At 46.2% G+C, this 20,747-nt stretch overlaps 1 protein-coding gene across 1 annotated transcript in view; it reads left to right on the top strand.

Annotated features, from left to right (window-relative positions):
* Positions 1–20,747, top strand: part of HMGA2 (high mobility group AT-hook 2) — a 183,872-nt gene that overhangs the window by 138,136 nt on the left and 24,989 nt on the right. Inside the window, exon 4 of the mRNA XM_030548809.1 lies at positions 19,721–19,753. Coding sequence (XP_030404669.1) covers positions 19,721–19,753 — 33 coding nt within the window. The remainder of the gene's footprint in view (positions 1–19,720; positions 19,754–20,747) is intronic.

Genomic DNA, 20,747 nt, shown 5'->3' with positions numbered 1-20,747 from the left:
TTGATCCCCAAGCGCTCTCCCATCGATTCCTGTACTCCACCACCGCGAGAGGCGCCTGCGGAGTCAAGAGGGGAGCGGCAGCAGTTGACTCACTGCGGTGAAAAGACCACGGTAAGTTGATCTAAGTACGTCGACTTCAACTACGTTATTCATGTGAATAAAATTATTCACATAGCTGAAGTTGCATAATTTAGATCGATTCCACCCCCCACCCCACCTAGTGTAGACCAGGCCTTATAACCTTCAAACAGAGATATAAGCCCCTTTTGAATGACTAATTATTTTGTAACTTGTCTTGCCCTAGAAGTTTAAGAGAAGTGTAGTTGATTGACATATTTAACAGCCCCAGCCCAGTGTAGATGATTGACATATTTAAAATAATCAAAAATGTTTTATATCAAGGCAACAGAGTGTAAAATATATTTACATTCACCTGCTGTGCATTGAGTCTTGATTACATCCTTGATAAACTCTGTTGGATATTGTTGATCAGTAATTAACAGTTGAGAAGAAATTTAGACTTTTTCAATTTACTTGCCAACAATTCCTTTCAAACTTGAAGAATTCTTTGTGGAAAATCTGCCAGTAACTCTCAGTTATCCAGATGTAAATCCATTTAAATTAGTATTACACTAGAATTATCCTGCTGTAAATGAGAGCCGAATCTGACCCATTAGCTCTTTCCCAGGGATTTCTCTCATGTTTTGATATTTTCCCTACAACCTAAAACTATTAAAAACATAACAGGCATGTAGCCTTCTGTTGTGAAGATAGCCTTCACTGTGTAAACACAAAGGGTGAAATCCTGGCTCCGCTAAAGTTAGTGACTAAACCGCTATTGACACTAATGGGGCTAGAAATTTCACCCAAGGAGATCAAATACAAAGGCCATAAAAGTACCTAGATAAAAAGTTACTATTGCCTGTTAAATCCTCATGTCCACTAATGTGCTTGTCATATTGGATATGCATGTAACAGCCTGAAATTTCTGTTATCTGAACAGGTTTTCCTATAATTACGTTTTGAATATGCAAACAGTGAAGTATCCTATTAAATATTCTATTGAGATAACTGAGTTCCTTGCTACTGTCATTAACAATTAGGATGAGAGTGGTGTTTACATGGCTATAGGCTAAAGGATATTGGTCTCCAGTGGTGTGGCTTGTGGAAGTTTGTGGGTTTCTATAAAACTAAGTTCAGCAGCAGCAGGAAGGTCAGTTTAATAAATTAATGAATAGTTTTTCAATGATCCTACTTTGTCTTTGCTATTGAAATCTAAAAATAGGACCAAGTAGTATAGAAAATAAAGGCTCGAAATAGCACATATTTGCCAAAATTCTCCACAGATTACTATTATCCCAGTTTATGAGACTACACAGAGGACTATGAAATCTTTGCACTATACGGGCCTGATAGTATTACTGATAGGCCTTGGCTACACTTGCAGGTGTGCAGCGCTGGGAGTTACAGCTGTGTAGGGAAAGCGCTGCAGTGTGGCCACACTGACAGCTACCAGCGCTGCAGTATGGCCAGATTTGCAACGCTGTTGGGAGTGGTGCATTATGGGCAGCTATCCCACAGAGCACCTCGTCCCATTTTGGCGCCGTGAGTTGTGGGAAGGGGGCGGAGGGTGCGGGTCATTCTGCTTCCTGTTCCAATGCCTCGTGATGCATCGCTTCACATCCCAGCAATCCCTGTTTTTCCGTCCACATTTGGCACCATCTTGACTCTCTCAACGGTTTCTGTGCAGCGCGATTTCTGTGGAAAATGGAGCCCGAACTGCTGAGGAGTATGCTCATGAGTCTCGCCAGCACATCACATTTGGCAGTTGAGCTATTCCTTATGATCCAAAGTGATGAGGAGTCCGACGATGATAGTGAGTCGCCTGATGCTAAATGACACTAAATTGCTTGTGGCATTCACGGAAATGCTCAGCACCATGGAACGCCGCTTTTGGGCTTGGGAAACAAGCACTGAGTGGTGGGATCACATCGACATGGAAGTATAGGATGACGAGCAGTGGCTGCAGAACTTTCGGATGAGAAAAGCCACTTTCATGGGACTGTGTGCTGAGCTCGCCCCCACCCTGCGGCGCAAGGACACAAGATTGAGAGCTGTCCTGCCGGTGGAGAAGCGGCTGGCTATTGCAGTCTGGAAGCTGGCAACTCCAGACAGCTACCGATCGGTCAGGAACCAGTTTGGAGTGGGAAAGTCCACCGTTGGAATCATTTTGATGCAAGTTTTCAGGGCTATTAATCGCATCCTGCTAAGAAGAACCGTGACTCAGGGGAACGTGCAGGACATTGTGGATGGCTTTGCACAAATGGGTTTCCCTAACTGTAGAGGGGCGATAGATGGGACGCATATTCCTATTCTGGCACCACCCCACCTAGCATCTGAGTATGTTAATCGGAAGGGGTATTTCTCTATGGTTCTCCAAGCGCTTGTGGATCACCGTGGATATTTCATTGACATTAACACAGGCTGGCCTGGAAGGGTGCATGATGCATGCATCTTTCGGAACACTGGCCTGTTCAGGAAGCGGCAGGCAGGGACTTTTTTCCCAGACCGGAAGGTCGCAGTAGGGGACGTTGAAATACCCATTGTGATCCTTGGAGACCCCGCTTTCTCGTTAATGCCTTGGCTCATGAAACCGTATACAGGGAAGCTTGACAGGAGCAAGGACCGGTTCAACAAGGACTGCTAGACAGAGATGGCGTTCACCTTTCAAGGAGGGGAAAGGCCTTATTTGTGCACAGACTGGCTAACCTAGTAAAGAGGGCTTTAAACTAGGTTCGACGGGGACAGGTGAGCAAACCCCACAGGTAAGTGGGGAACAAGACCTGGGAGATGGGTTGGAAACAGAAGGGAGCACGGGCTATAATGGCAGAGAGAAAGGAGGGTCAGGGCAAAGCTGGGAGGCAAGAGCAAACTAGTATCTCAGATGCCTATATACAAATGCAAGAAGTATGGGTAATAAGCAGGAAGAACTGGAAGTGCTAATAAATAAATACAACTATGACATTGTTGGCATTACTGAAACTTGGTGGGATAATACACACGACTGGAATGTTGGTGTGGATGGGTATAGTTTGCTCAGGAAGGATAGACAGGGGAAAAAGGGAGGAGGTGTTGCCTTATATATTAAAAATGTACACACTTGGACTGAGGTGGAGATGGACATAGGAGATGGAAGTGTTGAGAGTCTCTGGGTTAGGCTAAAAGGGGTAAAAAACACAGGTGATGTCGTTCTGGGAGTCTACTACAGGCCACCTAATCAGGTGGAAGAGGTGGATGAGGCTTTTTTCAAACAGTTAACAAAATCATCCAAAGCCCAAGATTTGGTGGTGATGGGGGACTTCAACTATCCAGATATATGTTGGGAAAATAACACCGTGGGGCACAGACTAGCCAATAAGTTCCTGGACTGCATTGCAGACAACTTTTTATTCAGAAAGTTGAAAAAGCTACTAGGGGGGAAGCTGTTCTAGACTTGATTTTAACAAAAGGGAGGAACTCGTTGAGAATTTGAAAGTAGAAGGAAGCTTGGGTGAAAGTGATCATGAAATCATAGAGTTTGCAATTCTAAGGATTGGTAGAAGCGAGTACAGCAAAATAGAGACAATGGATTTCAGGAAGGCGGATTTTGATAAGCTCAGAGAGCTGATAGGTAAGGTCCCATGGGAATCAAGACTGAGGGGAAAAACAACTGAGGAGAGTTGGCAGTTTTTCAAAGGGACACTATTAAGGGCCCAAAAGCAAGCTATTCCAATGGTTAGGAAAGATAGAAAATGTGGCAAAAGACCACCTTGGCTTAACCACGAGATCTTGCATGACCTACAAAATAAAAAGGCATCATATAAAAAATGGAAACTAGGTCAGATTACAAAGGACGAATATAGGCAAATAACACAGGAATGCAGAGGCAAGATTAGAAAGGCAAAGGCACAAAATGAGCTCAAACTAGCTATGGGAATAAAGTGAAACAAGAAGACTTTTTATCAATACATTAGAAGCAAGAGGAAGACCAAGGACAGGGTAGGCCCACTGCTCAGTGAGGAGGGGGAAACAGTAACGGGAGACTTGGAAATGGCAGAGATGCTTAATGACTTCTTTGTTTCGGTCTTCACTGAGAAGTCTGAAGGAATGTCTAATACAGTGAATGCTTACGGGAAGAGGGTAGGTTTAGAAGATAAAATAAAAAAAGAGCAAGTAAAAAATCACTTAGAAAAGTTAGATGCCTGCAAGTCACCTGGGCCTGATGAAATGCATCCTAGAATACTCAAGGAGTTAATAGAGGAGGTATCTGAGCCTCTAGCTATTATCTTTGGGAAATCATGGGAGACGGGGGAGATTCCAGAAGACTGGAAGGGGGCAAATATAGTGCCCATCTATAAAAAGGGAAATAAAAGCAACTCAGGAAACTACAGACCAGTTAGTTTAACTTCTGTGCCAGGGAAGATAATGGAGCAGGTAATTAAAGAAATCATCTGCAAACACTTGGAAGGTGGTAAGGTGATAGGGAATAGCCAGCATGGATTTGTAAAGAACAAATCGTGTCAAACTAATCTGATAGCATTCTTTGATAGGATAACGAGCCTTGTGGATAAGGGAGAAGAGGTGGATGTGGTATACCTAGACTTTAGTAAGGCATTTGATACGGTCTCGCATGATATTCTTATAGATAAACTAGGAAAGTACAATTTAGATGGGGCTACTATAAGGTGGGTGCATAACTGGCTGGATAACCATACTCAGAGAGTAGTTATTAATGGCTTCCAATCCTGCTGGAAAGGTATAACAAGTGGGGTTCCGCAGGGGTCTGTTTTGGGACCGGCTCTGTTCAATATCTTCATCAACGATTTAGATGTTGGCATAGAAAGTACGCTTATTAAGTTTGCAGACGATACCAAACTGGGAAGGATAGCAATTGCTTTGGAGGACAGGGTCAAAATTCAAAATGATCTGGACAAATTGGAGAAATGGTCTGAGGTAAACAGGATGAAGTTCAATAAAGATAAATGCAAAGTGCTCCACTTAGAAAGGAACAATCAGTTTCACACATACAGAATGGGAAGAGACTGTCTAGGAAGGAGTATGGCAGAAAGAGATCTAGTGGTCATAGTAGACCACAAGCTTAATATGAGTGAACAGTGTGATACTGTTGCAAAAAAAGCAAACGTGATTCTGGGATGTATTAACAGGTGTGTTGTAAACAAGACACGAGAAGTCATTCTTCCGCTTTACTCTGCGCTGGTTAGGCCTCAACTGAAGTATTGTGTCCAGTTCTGGGCACTGCATTTCAAGAAAGATGTGGAGAAATTGGAGAGGGTCCAGAGAAGAGCAATGAGAATGATTAAAGGTCTTGAGAACATGACCTATGAAGGAAGGCTGAAAGAATTGTGTTTGTTTAGTTTGGAAAAGAGAAGACTGAGAGGGGACATGATAGCAGTTCTCAGGTATCTAAAAGGGTGTCATCAGAAGGAGGGAGAAAACTTGTTCACCTTAGCCTCCAATGATAGAACAAGAAGCAATGGGCTTAAACTGCAGCAAGGGAGATTTAGGTTGGACATTAGGAAAAAGTTCCTAACTGTCAGGGTAGTTAAACACTGGAATAGATTGCCTAGGGAAGTTGTGGAATCTCCATCTCTGGAGATATTTAAGAGTAGGTTAGATAAATGTCTATTAGGGATGGTCTAGACAGTATTTGGTCCTGCCATGAGGGCAGGGGACTGGACTCGATGGCCTTTCGAGGTCCCTTCCAGTCCTAGAGTCTATGAGTCTATAACTACAGGCTGAGCCGGTGCCGAATGACTGTGGAGTGTGCTTTTGGCTGTTTAAAGGCGCGCTGGAGATCTCTGTATGGGAAGCTAGACTTGGGGGAAAGCAACATCCCTGCGGTTATATCTGCGTGCTGTATCCTCCATAATATTTGTGAAGGGAAGGGTGAAACATTCAGTCAGGCATGGACCTCTGAGGTTCAACGCCTGGAGGCTGAATTTGCACAACCAGAGGGAAGGGCTAGTAGAGAGGCCCTGCACAGGGCTTCAAGGATTACGGATGCCTTGAGGTTGGAATTTGAGGCTGAAAACGAACAGTAATGTTTGGTGCCTTGCAGGGGAGTGAAGTGCAGTGGTTACAAAGTTAGTAGGAATATGTTTTTCCTAAGCTGATTTGCAGTGCCTTTTTTTTTCCTGGGCTAAGGTGTCTTTTTACTTTCTGCAATAATAAAGACTGTTTTCAAAGCCAAGAATTCATTTATTGAAAAGAAAATAACTTTATTGACAGACACACAACATTTTGGGAACCTAAAAGGGCAGGGGGGTGCTGTGGGGAACTGTACAGTCACAGGTTTGAATATGTCCTGTCTGGAGTGCTGTGCAATGACTGCTGCACTTCAGGATGCCTATACTGCATGGTGATGGGGGTTGAGTGCAGAGGGTAAGGGTCATAGTTCTCAGGGCGAGTTGGTGAACATACAGGTGTTGGAGGCAGCTGGTGGTGGTAAGAACCTGGGTGCTGGGGAAGGGGGTTTTGAGCTGACATTGGGGCACAAGTGAAAAAGCTTTGGGATGGGGGGGGGGCCGGCGCGGTACAAGCGCCTGGATAGAGTCCGCTTGGCGCACCAGGATGCTTATCAGCTGCTTTGTGCTTTTCTTCCTGGCCACTGCGTTTCTCTGGCAGATCCTGCTTTCCTTTTCCCTCCAGTCCTGCAGTTTTTGATTCTCTCTCGCAGAGTGATCCATAACTGCTTGCAGCAGGTCGTCTTTGCTTTTTCGCGGCTTCTTCCGGAGGTTTTGGAGTCTTTCAGCTGTTGATAATACGGTTATCCGAGAAGTCAAGGTTACTTGTAGAAAGGCAAAAAGGCAACAGTTAACAGAGGCAGCATTGTTTATATCTCAGACAGTTATTCCCACACAGTGAAGGAGTTTACAGTCTTCACAATAGCATAATTTTCCCATGCCAAAGAGAGCGCACATAACCCACAGGAGCCCCGAAATGGTAAGTAAGGGGGACTGATTGCTTCTGGGCTGTACTGGGGTTTTTGTGCATTGGGGAAAGCAAACAGCTGCAGGGGGCACCTACACCGAACAGTCTCCCAACATTTTCCACAGGAGTTGATCCTGCAAGATATCTCGCTGCTTCTGGTCACCTGGGAAGAGCGAGAGGGTCTTCTACAGCAATGCAGATTCCGCCCTAGCCCCTGTGCAGCTTGCCTGTGTGCAGCAATGGTCCCCCCACCCCTCGCGGCACAGTGGCGTGGACACATTAGCCTGATTGGGACAAGGACCACCGTGGCTCTCCCAATAAAATTGCGCAAGCACATTGCCCACGCTCTGGCTGAAACTTTTGAAGAGATTACCGAGGCCAATTACCACGACGTGATAGACCACATCAAAGGGCTGTTACACATCTAGGCATGCATGCATACCGCCCTAACCCTCCCTCCTCTCCCGAAACATTTCCATCCTGAAAATACAAGCCGCTTACTGGAAACCCGCTCCTCTGCTTGTCCTTCACCAAGTACCAGCTGCTGCGACTGGCTACCTTCCTCCTGGCTTGAGAAGAGCTCCTGGCTGCATGCTTCCTGGGACTCCGGGGTGTCCCCCCCATCCCAGTACCCTCACTCTCGGTTTCCTCCCCCACCCCTTCTCTGCCTCCCCTCCCTGCTCTGAAGTGTCCATCGTGGTCCTCAGATTGGCGGTGAGGTCACCCCCCAAGTATTGCGTCCAGCTCTTTGTAAAAACGGCAGGTCGTGGGGGCAGCACCAGAGTGGCAGTTTCCCTCACAGGCTTTGCAATAGGCACTCCGCAGCTCCTTCACTTTAATCCTGCACTGCAGCGCGTCCCGGTCATGGCCCCTTTCCAGCATGGCCCTTGATATCTGCCCATAGGTATCATAATTCCTACGGCTGGAGCACAGCTGGGACTGCACAGCTTCCTGCCCCCAAACACTGATGAGGTCCAGCAACTCACCATTGCTCCAAGCTCGGGCTCGTTTTGCGCGTGGAGGCCTGGTCACCTGGAAAGATTCACTGATTGCACTCCACACCTGGCTGAGCAAACAGGAAGGGGATTTTTAAAATTCCCAGGGCATTTAAAGGGCGGGTCACCTGAAGCCAGGGCAATAGAGTTCAAACTGATGAGCAGAGTGGCTGAACTGGCATTCTGGGATACTTCTGAATACCTCTGGAGGCCAATAACAGTGCTTTTGGTGGCCACACTGGCAGAGGAGTGCTGCATCACCAGCGCTGCAGTCGTTATTCCCCAGGAAGAGGTAGAGTACAGCCAGCACTGTATCCAGGGAGATACAGCGCTGGATATGCCTTGCAAGTGTGGACGGTGTGTGAGTTGCAGCGCTGTAAAGCCACCACCAGCGCTGCAACTCTCCAGTGTAGCCAAGCCCTTAGATTCTAGTGACCCATGGCTGTGCGCATACACAGATACCATGGTTGCCTATTAACTGCAAACATGGGCTGTAGGCAATAGAATTCATGATCTTTTGCTCCCAAAATTTTCAGGCATTTACTTACTGAGCTAATAGAGAATATGCTGTAGCTCTTGGTGACGGTTGGACATACATATTGTTTTTAGGTCTCTAACCACTGTAGTGCACAGTAGTCTCCAACTGAGAAACCTGCATACTTGGTTTTATTGGATAGAGGGCAAGAGTATGCATATATATAAGCCAATATATCACAAGTTCTGCTTCGAGTGCTTGCTCATATCTATTCCACTTAGGTGTGTGCGCGCCGCGTGCATGTTCGTTGGAAGATTTTTACCCTAGCAACAGTCAGTGGGTCGGCTGGGCGCCCCCTGGAGTGGCGCCACTATGGCGCCGGATATATACCCCTGCCGACCCAGCCACCCTTCAGTTCCTTCTTACTGCCCGTGTCGGTCGTTGGAACAGTGGAGCGCAGCTTAGCTGACCTCCACTTCCCTAGCTACTCGTAGTTCTCGTTCGTTATCTTGTATATAGTTATATCGTTATAATCCTTTTATATTTATATATATATATATATATAGTTATACATTTTTTTCTTTACTAGCATAGTTAGTTTAGTAATAGTTAGCAGGGTTCGGGGAGTAGCCCCTTCCCCACACCCGGTGCCGGAGTCCATGCCCGGCTCACTGGATTTCAAACCGGGCTCGGCCTGCCACAAGCCGATGCTGACAGGAGATCCGCACGACTCCTGTTTGAAGTGCCTTGGGGAATCGCACTTGACAGCTAAGTGCCCCATTTGCAAGGCTTTTAAGCCGAGAACAAAAAGGAGCGGGACTTTCACTTACCCCTCCGCCTTCGGCACCGAGCGCTGGTCACTCAGCGGGCAAAGCACCTCCTCAGCACTGGACTGCGCCGGTACTTCCAAGGCCTCTTGGCACCGGCCGTCGCCAGCACCGACGTTGACTCGGCACCGCTCCCTCTCTCCGAGGTCGAGAAAACCTAAGACGACTCCTGCTTCCGTGCCAACTGCACTACAGCCAGAGCACTCGTCTAAGTCGGATCGCCCGGCACCAACACCTGCAGAGGCACCAATGATGTCGGCACCGTCGATTCCGGTCCCATGGGGCCGCCGAATCCAGTGCCTGACAGCTCCCCGGCACGCGCCGTGGTTGAGCTCCCTGCTCCTGCTGTTTCCGTGCCAACTGCACTGCAGCCAGAGAGCTCATCTAAGTCGGATCGCCCGGGACCAACACCTGCAGAGGCACCAATGACGTCGGCACCGTCGATTCTGGTCCCACAGGGCCATCGAATCCAGTGCCTGACTGCTCCCCGGTACGCGCTGTGGTTGAGCTCCCTGCTCCTGCTGCTTCCGTGCCAACTGCACCGCAGCCAGAGAGCCTGTCTAAGTCGGATCACCCAGCATCGACACCTGCCGAGGCACCGACAACATCGGCACCGTCGATCCCGGTCACACGAGGGCCATCGAATCCGGTGCCTGACAGCTCCCCGGTACGCGCTGTGGTTGAGCTTACTGTTCCCTCCACGCTGGAGACTTTCCCAACAGCGAGGGATCTCATTGCCAAGTGGCACTGTTCATAATCACGGTCCCGCAGACGCTCCAGGTCTTGTCGGCACTCTCGCTCCCGACGCCACTTGCAGTCCCGGTTCTGTTCTCCTCCTCGGTACCGGTCGCACTCGCCGCACCGGTCGGTATCCCATTCACCGACCCGCTACTCTCGGCACCGTTCCAGCTCCCAGCACTGCTACAGGCACCGTGACTCCCGAAGCTACTCCCGACCTCGAGCCTCGAGATCTCGGTCGACCTCCCAGCATAATTCTGGCCGCAGATCCGGATCTTGTTCCAGGTACTGGTACGCCTCCTGGCACCGGTCCCCGGTGCCGAGTTGGGCAAGGTCCGATAGAGACAGAGACTATGCCCATGGATTTCAGCACCTCCATGGCCATCCAGACACACATCAGTGTCGTTCCACACGGACAGCTCTTGTGCTCAGGACCGCGATTCTGATGTGCCCACCAACAACCTGAGAGCCCATCAGGACCTCCTAAGGAGGGTAGCACTCAATATGACCTCCTGGTGGAGGAGGTCCCGGAGGTAGAGGACCTGGTAGTGGACATTCTATCACCGGATGCCCCGATAGAGAGGCCCTACCCGTTTATTCGGACCATCCAGGCGAATGCTGGTACTATATGGCAGTTCCCAGCCTCTATCCCTCCTGCGGCCAGGGGAGTCGAGCGTAAATATATGGTGCCCTCTAAAGGGTATGACTACTTGTATCTCTGTCCTCCTCCCTGCTCACTAGTCGTTCAGTCTGTTAAGGAGAGGGAATGGCATGGCCAGCAGGTGCCAGCCCCAAAATCGAAGGAGACTAGGCGAATGAACCTACTCGGCCGCAAGGTGTACTCTGCAGGGGCCTTACAGATCTGGGTGGCAAATCAGCAAGCCTTGCTTAGCTGCTATAATTATAACACCTGGGTGGTGATGGGTAAGTTTATGGAGCTTCTTCCTTAAGACTCCCGCCAAGAGTTCGCTGCCCTCTTGGAGGAAGGGAAAAAGGTGGCCAGAACTTCCCTCCAGGCCTCGTTGGATGCAGCAGACTCAGCAGCCAGAACTCTGGCCTCGGGTGTTGCCATGAGGCGCATCTCATGGCTTCAGGTTTCAAACCTCCCACCGGAGCTGCAGTATACTATTCAGGACTTACCATTTGATGGTAAAGGCCTGTTTGCAGCAAAGACTGCCCCAGGCTGCAAAGCCTGAAGGACAACAGGGTCCTAATGCGCTCTCTCGGCATGCATACGCCGGTGACCAAACGCGGGTCTTTCCGTCTGCAGCCACACCGCCGTACTCTGTGCCTAGTCAGAGACAGGACTTTGGCAGGCGGCGCGGCCGAGGTGGTCGCAGACGACCGTCAGGACCCCAAGAGGGCCAAGATCAAGGTCCCTCACAACCACCACCGGGACCAAAGACGAACTTCCGAAGGTGCACCCGAGGGCGGCCTACCAGTTACAGGCCAGGTTCCCACTCCTACTTCCACCTGGCGGGGTCCCAGTTAACTTCAGATCCCTGGGTCCTACACACGCTGGAGTATGGGTACCACCTCCAATTTGTTCCAACCCTGTCCCTCTTCAGGGACCCCTCTCACGAGCAACTCCTCTTACAAGAGGTGCAGACGCCGATGGTCGAAAGGGGCAAGGGGTTTTACTCTCGTTATTCCCTAATCCTCAAGTTGAATGGAGGTCTCAGCCCTATCCTAGACCTGCGAGGACCCAACCAGTTTATGATAAGGTTGAAGTTTCACATAGTACCCCTGGGAACCATTATCCCGTCCTTGGATCCGGGAGACTGGTATGCCTCCCTCGATATGAAGGGCGCGTACTTTCACATCTCCATCTTCCCTCCGCACAGGAGATACCTCTGCTTTCTAGCCAACCATCAGTATTTCCAGTTTACGGTCCTGTTTGGCCTTTCTACAGCCCCACTGGTATTGACCAAGTGTATGGCCGTAGTCACCGCCTACCTCCGCCGACGTCGGATATGCGTTTTCTGTATCTGGACGATTGGGGCTTATCCGAGGAGACTCCGAGACACAAATCACTCAGCATGTGGGCATCGTCAAGGACCTATTCACACGTCTAGGCCTGATGATAAATATAGAAAAATCCACTCTGGTTTCCACGCAGAGGTTAAACTTCATAGGAGCTATCCTGGACTCCAATCTAGCCGGAGCCTGCTTACCACAGCCACGGTTTCAGGCGATGGCCACATTCATCCGAGGTCTGCAGACTTTCCCAACGACCTCGGCTCGCACTTGTCTCGGTCTCCTGCATCCCATGGCTGCCTGCAAATTTGTAACCAAACATGCCAGGCTCCGCCTCCGTCCTCTCCAAGTTTGGCTCAACTCGGTGTACTGCCCGGACAGGGACCCAATGGTCACAATAGTCACCATTCCCTCGAGCACTCTAGGCTCCCTAGAATGGTGGCTAACTCCCTCCCTGGTGTGGGCAGGGATGCCGTTCCATCCGCCTCAGCCCTCACTGTCCCTGACGATGGACGCGTCATCTCTCTGCTGGAGTGCTCACCTCGGTCACCTTGGAGCTTAAGGCCTTTGGTCTTCTCAGGAGCTGGCATTCCACATAAATGTCCAAAAATGAGAGCAGTCCGCCTGGTGTGCCAAGGGTTCCAGCAGCAGCTGCGAGGCTGTGGTGTCTCAGTGTTTACAGCCAACACAATGGCCATGTGCTACATAAACAACCAGGGAGGGACATGGTCCTCCCCCTTTTGTCAGGAGGCCATCCATCTCTGGGACTTTTGCATAGCCCACTCGATAAATCTGGTAGCGTCCTTTCTCCCAGGCGTTCAGAACACCTTAGCGCATTGACTAAGCAGGTCTTTCCTGTCTCACAAGTGGTCGATCTGCCCCGATGTAATGCATTCTGTTTTCCAGAAGTCGGGATTTTTTCCCCACATAGACCTGTTCGCTTACAGCGAGAATAGGACATGCCAGATGTTCTGCTCCTTCCAAGGTCTCTCCCCGGGATCGATCTCATACGCTTTCCTGATGCCATGGAAGGGCCAACTCCTTTATGCCTTCCCACCGTTCCCACTGATTCATAGGGTCCTGTTGAAACTCCACGGGGGCAGAGCGCGCATCATTATGATCATCCAGGCAGCACTGATAAACTACGTGGCTTGACCTGTCGATAGCCAAACCAATTACCCTGCCACTCCACCCAGACCTCATAACTCAGGACCACGGCAGGCTTCGCCACCCGGACCTGCAGTCTCTTCACCTCACGGTGTGGCTGCTGCGTGGCTAAACCAGGGTAGCAGGAAGCCTTCCACCTGGTCAACGAACCTGGCCGAGTGGAAGCGTTTCTCCTACAGGTGTGAAATGCTTGATCTTACTCCTACTGAGGTCTCCATCCCCTCTATTTTGGACTACCCCTGGCCTAAAACAGCAGGGCCTAGCAGTATCATCGCTGAGGGTACACTTGGCAGCCATCTCTACCTTCCACCCAGGCTAAGGTGGACGTTCCGTGTTCTCACGCTCTATGGTTTCGAGGTTCCTCAAGGGCTTGGAGCACTTATACCCTCAAGAACGCCACCCAGCCCCAACCTGGGACCTCAACCTGTTTTTAACCAGACTTATGTCTCCGTCGTTCCGTTAGCGACCTGCTTGCTGCTATACCTGTCTTGGAAGACAGCTTTCCTCGTAGCCATTACATCGGCCAGACGAGTCTCCGAGCTCAGGGCTCTTATGGTGGTTCCACTGTACACTATGTTCCACAAAGACAAGGTGCAGTTACGACCACACCTGGCTTTCCTCCCTAAGGTGGTTTCGGCCTTTCATGTTAACCACACTCAATGCAATGGGGGCAACAATTTCACTCCCTGGACGTCCATAGAGCGCTCGCATTTTATATTGAGCAGACAAAACCATTTCGTAAAACCCCCCAACTCTCTGTTGCAGTAGCAGACCGAAGGATAGGCCTACCCATTTCCTCTGAGGATCTCATCTTGGGTGATGGCGTGCATCCGCACTTGTTATGGTTTGGCTCATATTTCCCCAAGCCACATCGCCGTGCCTTCTACCAGGGCTCAGGCTTCATCTGCCGCCTTGCTGGCTCGTGTACCTACCCACAAGATCTGTCACGCAGCTCCATGGTCCTCGGTCCATACTTTTGCTTCGCATCACGCTCCGTTTCAACAGTCAAGAGATGCTGCAGCCTCTGGCTCAGCAGTTTTACATTCTGCCACATTTCACTCCAACCCCACCGCCTAGGTAAGGCTTGGGAATCACCTAACTGGAATGGATATGAGCAAGCACTCGAAGAATAAAAGACAGTTACTCACCTTTGTAACTGTTGTTTTTCGAGATATGTTGCTCATATCCATTCCAAACCCACCCTCCTTCCCCACTGTCGGAGTAGGCAGCAAGAAGGAACTGAAGGGTGGCTGGGTCGGCAGGGGTATATATCCGGCGCCATAGTGGCGCCACTCCAGGGGGCGCCCAGTCGACCCACCGAGGGTTGCTAGGGTAAAAATCTTCCGGCGAACATGCACACGGTGTGCACACACCTAACTGGAATGGATATGAGCAACACATCTCGAAGAACAACAGTTACAAAGGTGAGTAACCATCTTTTCTGCATTGTGGATTCATGTATGCAGTTAAGAAGCTAAAAGCAGCCTTTGTCCATAACTAAGGATCCACTTCCAATCTCCCAAAACACGGATCGCCTAATATGCACAGTTGTCAAGTAGGCGGGGCCAAAGTGGGATTAAAACTGGTTGAGGGAAGTTGGGGTTAAAACAGGAATAATTGTGCCACCTCTTGAAACTGTTTGGAGGGATATATTTTTTAGTTTGGATTCATTTCAGTTTAGCTAGTATTATTTGAGTTCTTGAACCTCCTTGGGTTTATAGATCAGCAGGGATTTGTACATATCATTTTACACTTCTGTTAAATTAGAGCTACAAATGCTAGGGTTACCTATGAAATGAGTTGATCGTCGCAATACAGTACTTAGTTGGCATTAGTGTAGCTATCGTAACTGCCATTAGTTTTTCACCTTTCTTGCTAATCTCACAAACAGAGCTACCGACATAGAATTTTATTGTTACAGTTGATATTGTATTTGCTTGTGGATAAAACAGAGAACTTTAGTTTCCAGGGATTGTCCATCTAGCACTTTTCACAGCACTAAACTCACTTTAATAAGGGAGAGAGACAGATCCAAATGCAAACTTTTAATACTTAAGAACAGTGTGGATTGCTGCACTTTGGGGACAGAAATCAATTAGTAGATTGAATTCATGCATAGTATTTTCATCTATAATCATTATATATGTGTTCCAGCATTGTTCATTTTATTTAAAGGAAAAGCTATGCATATTCTTCCAGCCAGTGCCATGACGTTTCAAAATCTAACTTATCGAAGTCTCCCAATTAATACTGAAAACATTGGAAGGATTACTTGCATGGCATTCAGCAAAGTCTGTGAACGTCCAAGTATGAAACACTAACAAGGGCTAACTTAGCATTCCTACTTGGAAATATAAACAGGGTGATATTGAGCAGGAGTATGGAGATGATATTGCTTTTGTATTTGGTACTGATGAAACCACTGCTGGAATAATGTGTCTAGTTTTAAAAAAAATTGAGTGGGTTCAAAGAAGAGTTACAAAAATGATTTGTGGTCTGGAGATCATGTCTTACAATGAGAGAGTAAACAGGCTCAAACTAGTCTATGAAGAGACGGGTTAAGAAGTGATTTGATCAGGGTCTGTAGTTCCCTACACAGGTAGACAATATCTGATATTATGGACTTTTTAGAGGAGGACGTTGTAGTCATTGAGGCAGGATACAATGAGGGCTGAGCAAGAGATTTGACTGTGGGGAGGGAAAGGAAAGGATGCATCTCGGATGTTGAGAAGGAAAAGGTGGCAGGATTTGGATATGACCTGGATGTCAGGGCAAGAGAAAAGAAGTCAAAACTAATCCCTAGGCCTGGGTGACAGAGAGAATAGTGGTGATTGACAGCAGTGATAGAGGATGAAGGAAGTGAAGAAGGTTTGTTAGGAAAGATAAGGAGTCAGGATTTAATTGTGGGAAGTTTAAGCTGAGGGCAAGACATATGAAAGGTCTGTTCATGTTGTCACCACAGTTGTTTTTTTCCATCCAAAGTACAGTATCGTACCATGAAAGTATACAGTTAATTTTATTTTGCTTTAGCTAGCACACTGAAACAACACAATTTTAAAGTTGGTGAAGAAAATCCTGCTCTATTCTAGTTTCCTTTTTATACTAAAAGAAATTATTGCTATTTAAATTCTCTTCTCACAGGAATTTTTTTAATATCTGTCATCATTTTAACCCTTTTGCTTTGTATTCCCTGTAGTGCATGAATTTGAGGACGCAGTATAGAACTGTGTCTTATAATCGTGTTTGACCAAAAGAGATGAATTTTGCTTTCACGTGTCCAGACTTGTGACTGAAATTCCAGGCAATATAAAATAGTCTACTTTAAAACTAGGCAAAAAATAAGACTTGAAAGTTTTATATTGGGCTAAACTATCCCAAATGTGAGCTTTGAAATAATCAAGACTAGACATCTTTGATTACAGTCAGAGATACCACCCTTTGCTGTACAGAAGCCATAAGTGATACTCTCAGCTGATGAAGTCTTTTATTCAGGGCTGTCCATTTCTGTGTACAATGTTATTTTGCTCTAAAGGATTTCTTTAAAGTCCTTTGTCTCTGGCATTTTTTATAGGCGCTAACTTTTTTTAATATCCCAGATGAATTCTCTTTCACCCCAGCAAGTTGTACATTTAAATGCAACAGCCTTTTGAATTAGAGGTGTCTCATTTCAAGACACTCATTGGAAGATGCAGAGATCTGTTAACACAATGAAGTGAAAGCTTAGTGAGCAGAGGAGGTTACATCATTAGCTTTTCAGAGTTGACAAAGGAGCCAACAGATACGCAGCTGCTACAGTCGAAGAAAGCATCACTAGAGCAGGACACATAGGCCCTGATTCTGTGCAGAGTCAGTTTCCCTGAACTCTCTCATTGCCTTCAAGGCAGGGGACACTCCAAACCTCAGGGGACCAGACTAAATCTCGCTTGACTTTACCAAGCAATATTTGCAGCCCTTATGCAAACAAAGCACCCATTGATTCAAACTGCAGGCTCCCAACTCATACAAATCATTGCTTCCGAAGTGGCAAAGCTTTAAATGTCATGGGCTTCAAGGAAATATGCTGATTTACGCCAGCTGAGGATCTGACCCCTGCTTTAAAGCTTAATCTAAGTCATACATTCTTCCTTATAAAAGCATAATAAGCAGCATGTCCAAGACCACAAATCTACAGTATTTTGAATCACAAGAACTCTAGCTAGCAAGGAACAAACTGCTCTCAGCAGTAAGATAGCAAAGGTCCCAAGTGAGTAAGAGTCTCATAAAACTTGGTCAGTATCAGAAACAGTTTCCAGGCAGGCAAAGTACAACATTTTCCCTTCACTTTTTATGAATGACTGCAGTATTGTGCTTCAATCAGAGTCCTCTACTAAAGCCATTCATAAAAATAAAAACAGAACAAACACACACAAAACTTTCTAGGTTCAATCTGAAGCCATTGGGTGCCAGAGCCTGGGAAAACATACTGGCAGCTCTAACCCCAACTGGTATTGAAAGTATTCAAGGGTCTTTTTGGTGGTCTGAAAAGTATGAAGTGCTGTGTAGAAGGGCAGCTGGTAGAATTACTGTGACACATACTAGGCAAGGAGCCAGAGCTGGCCTTGTTTCAGACATTGTCTTTCCCCTCATTGAAGTGTCAGGAGCTAATTCATGGAAAATTTGGTGAGTTGGCAGCTCTTTCAGTGGATTTCATTGAGCTATAGTGTGCAACAGTCACATGAATGCAGGGCCCACAGCCAAAAAAAATGGGGATTTCTGAGCTATAGGAATCAAGTCAGCCAGTGAGAATGTCTGTGGATTTTGTGTGGTTTGTGAGTAAATGTGTACAGGTGTAATCAGCAGGGGGAAGAAAAGTCAGGGAAGTGCTAATGATTGAGATTATTGATGAGCTCAATGAATTCTATTCTTACAAATGATTCTTTTGAAACAATTCATCTCTTTGCACCAACACTCATTTCCCAAGAGGCAGCAAATGTGCTAATCAGCCCAGGGCCTGTGGTCACCTGGGGAAGACATCAACAAAAAAGTGTGCATTTTTGATTGCTTCTCCACTGCATGGTTATCTAATGGAAAACAAAGGGTCAACGCTAAGATTTTTAAAAATGGACTTAGTAACTGGCACTTTCTTTTCTAGTATTTCCTTATAGGTTTATGCACAGATACAAAAATATATCATTAACAGGACTCCACAGAATTAGAAAGATATTGCAGGTAAACAAAGTATCTATTGCTAAAATAGAATGCTTTGTGGTGGGCAGTGTAAATTGATCCTAGCGTCAGTTACTTTTGTTTTACATTTTCACTGATTTTTCCCACCCACTAAAATATTGCTCTGAAGGCCCAGATACATCACATTGTTTATTTTGAAAAATTTAAGCTATTTTCTAACACATTATAATGAAAATCAGCCTTTGGATATCCAAATGACTTATTGGCTTATGCCCAAGTAAGGAGACAAACACAGGCCTTGAGCTGGGAACAGGCAAAGTTGGGAATAGGCAACACATCCAGAAAGCAATGGCCAGGAAGAAAATCATTAGATGTGTTTTGAATATATCTAAAAAAAATTATGTGAGTGCAAGTTTGCCCCATTAAAGTTATTGGGAAAACTCCTATTGACTTAGTGAGGCCAGGATTTCACCCTCTGAGTGCTAAGTAGTTTTATTATTTTGTGCCTTTATCAAGACCTGTGGAGGTCATGCTCTACAGGTCATCAGAGCTACAGAGATAGTATTTCAGATAGGACCTGGGCTCAAGGAGATTGGTGTGTTTATGTTAGCTCACCCATCCCCCCATCCTCTGCTGGAATTACCTGTGTTGCTGGAATGAGTAAAATCATCAGGGGTCTGCAATGGTGTTGTGTGCCCATTCCCGGGCCAGCCAGATCATAGGACCACAGAAATGCCACTTTTGGAGTATGAATGTGCACCTGCAGCCACACAAACAGCTCTGAGAGACTGAATGGGGGTCAGCCTGCTTACAGAATGTTCAATGTCAGATATGAGGAACATTTCTGGGTAATATAAGCTTCCCATAAGTTATTTGATGTGTACTCAAAAACACATATCAAAATCTAACACAGTATCAATAAAATTACTTTTGAAACTAAACTAAAATTTCATCTTTGGGGACAAATTCAGAGGGGATATAGAAGATGCTATAAGGCAGACTCCCTTACAGTAACATACTCCTCTACATTCAGACTCTATAACTGTTTAAACTCTTCTGATATGTAAAGCTCCTCTAATACACACCCTGAGGAGCTGGAGGAAGGTGCATATTAACACAGCCCTCACCTTGCTTTAATTTACCCTTACATATATGTCTGCCTCCACACAGTGTGCATTACATCAACTGAGACACCTTTGAACACTGGTGACGGGATGTAAGTATGACTAGGGCATCTGAGTGAGTGCAGGAGATGTCCACTATTTTTCACATCATCTTTGAATTTGGTCCTTTTTCTATATGTTGTTTCAGACCTTAGCAAATGAAATATGACCTCAATGTATTTTCTTGTTCATAAAAAGGCTAATCTTTACTTTTCTTTACAGCCACAACAAGTGGTTCAGAAGAAGCCTGCTCAGGTAAGAAATGTTTATATAAATTAATTCTGTAGATTACCTTAATATCCTTGGTTCTTGAGCACGTAAATTAGCAATGTTTGTTGTAAGTAATGTAATTAGTACTTAATAAATGGAAAAATGCACTGATCATTTAAATCATCAGTTAAAACCACACAAGAAAATAAACCCAACTTGTCCACTAAATATTTTTCAGTATAATATATAGGCCCCATTTCAGCCAAGCATTTACATATTGGCTTAAGTCCATCCATATTCAGAAAAGTACTTACACGTGTGCTTAGTGCTTTGATGAATACAGGTGGACTGCTAAGGGTACAGAACTCTTCTTGAGATAGGTCTGCTTTTTTTGAAGGAATAGTACTTTTACTAGACTTTCTTATGGTTTGAATGTATTGCTGTAAAATAACCTGAATTAGGAATAGAAACAGAAAGTTCTAATGGTAAAAAGATATAAGCTCTCCAAAGCATGTGTAGGAGTCCAGTTTCTAAAAAAAAATCAATAAAACTACTGAATTTCCCTTTAAAGGAGAGGAGTTCAGACTCAGAATTAACAACACGAACATGAGCTCATGCGAGTTTACTAATCTGAGCTGTCTGAGGAAATAGTGATAAATTATATAAACATGCGGACTACATGGACGTTCATGAGGATAATGTAAATCTTACACTGCATTCAGAGGAATCTCTTCCTTTTCTATCTGTTTCCTTCAAAATATCAATGTGGCAGTCTGGATTAAGTTAGAAGCGTATCTTTTCTTCATCAGCGGGGCTTTGAAAGGTTATGTTCAAGCACTGCTTTGTGATAGTGAGTATGTTGCAACAGTTTGGTTGAATAAAAGAAGCATAACCCTTTATCAGACTTATCATTGAATGCTGTGGTTTGAATTTCTGGAGATGTTCATTCTCAAGGATTTTGGATTAGTGTTAGTTTACATCCAGTTGTTACCCTTGTTGCCAACTCAGATGGAACGACTGTTAATTGTTTTGCATTTTA

This window comes from Gopherus evgoodei, chromosome 1 (genome assembly GCF_007399415.2).
Source record: "Gopherus evgoodei ecotype Sinaloan lineage chromosome 1, rGopEvg1_v1.p, whole genome shotgun sequence".
Classification (NCBI taxonomy): domain Eukaryota; kingdom Metazoa; phylum Chordata; order Testudines; family Testudinidae; genus Gopherus; species Gopherus evgoodei.
The sequence above is the reverse complement of the archived record's forward strand: the minus strand, read 5'-3'. Positions and strand labels throughout refer to the sequence as shown.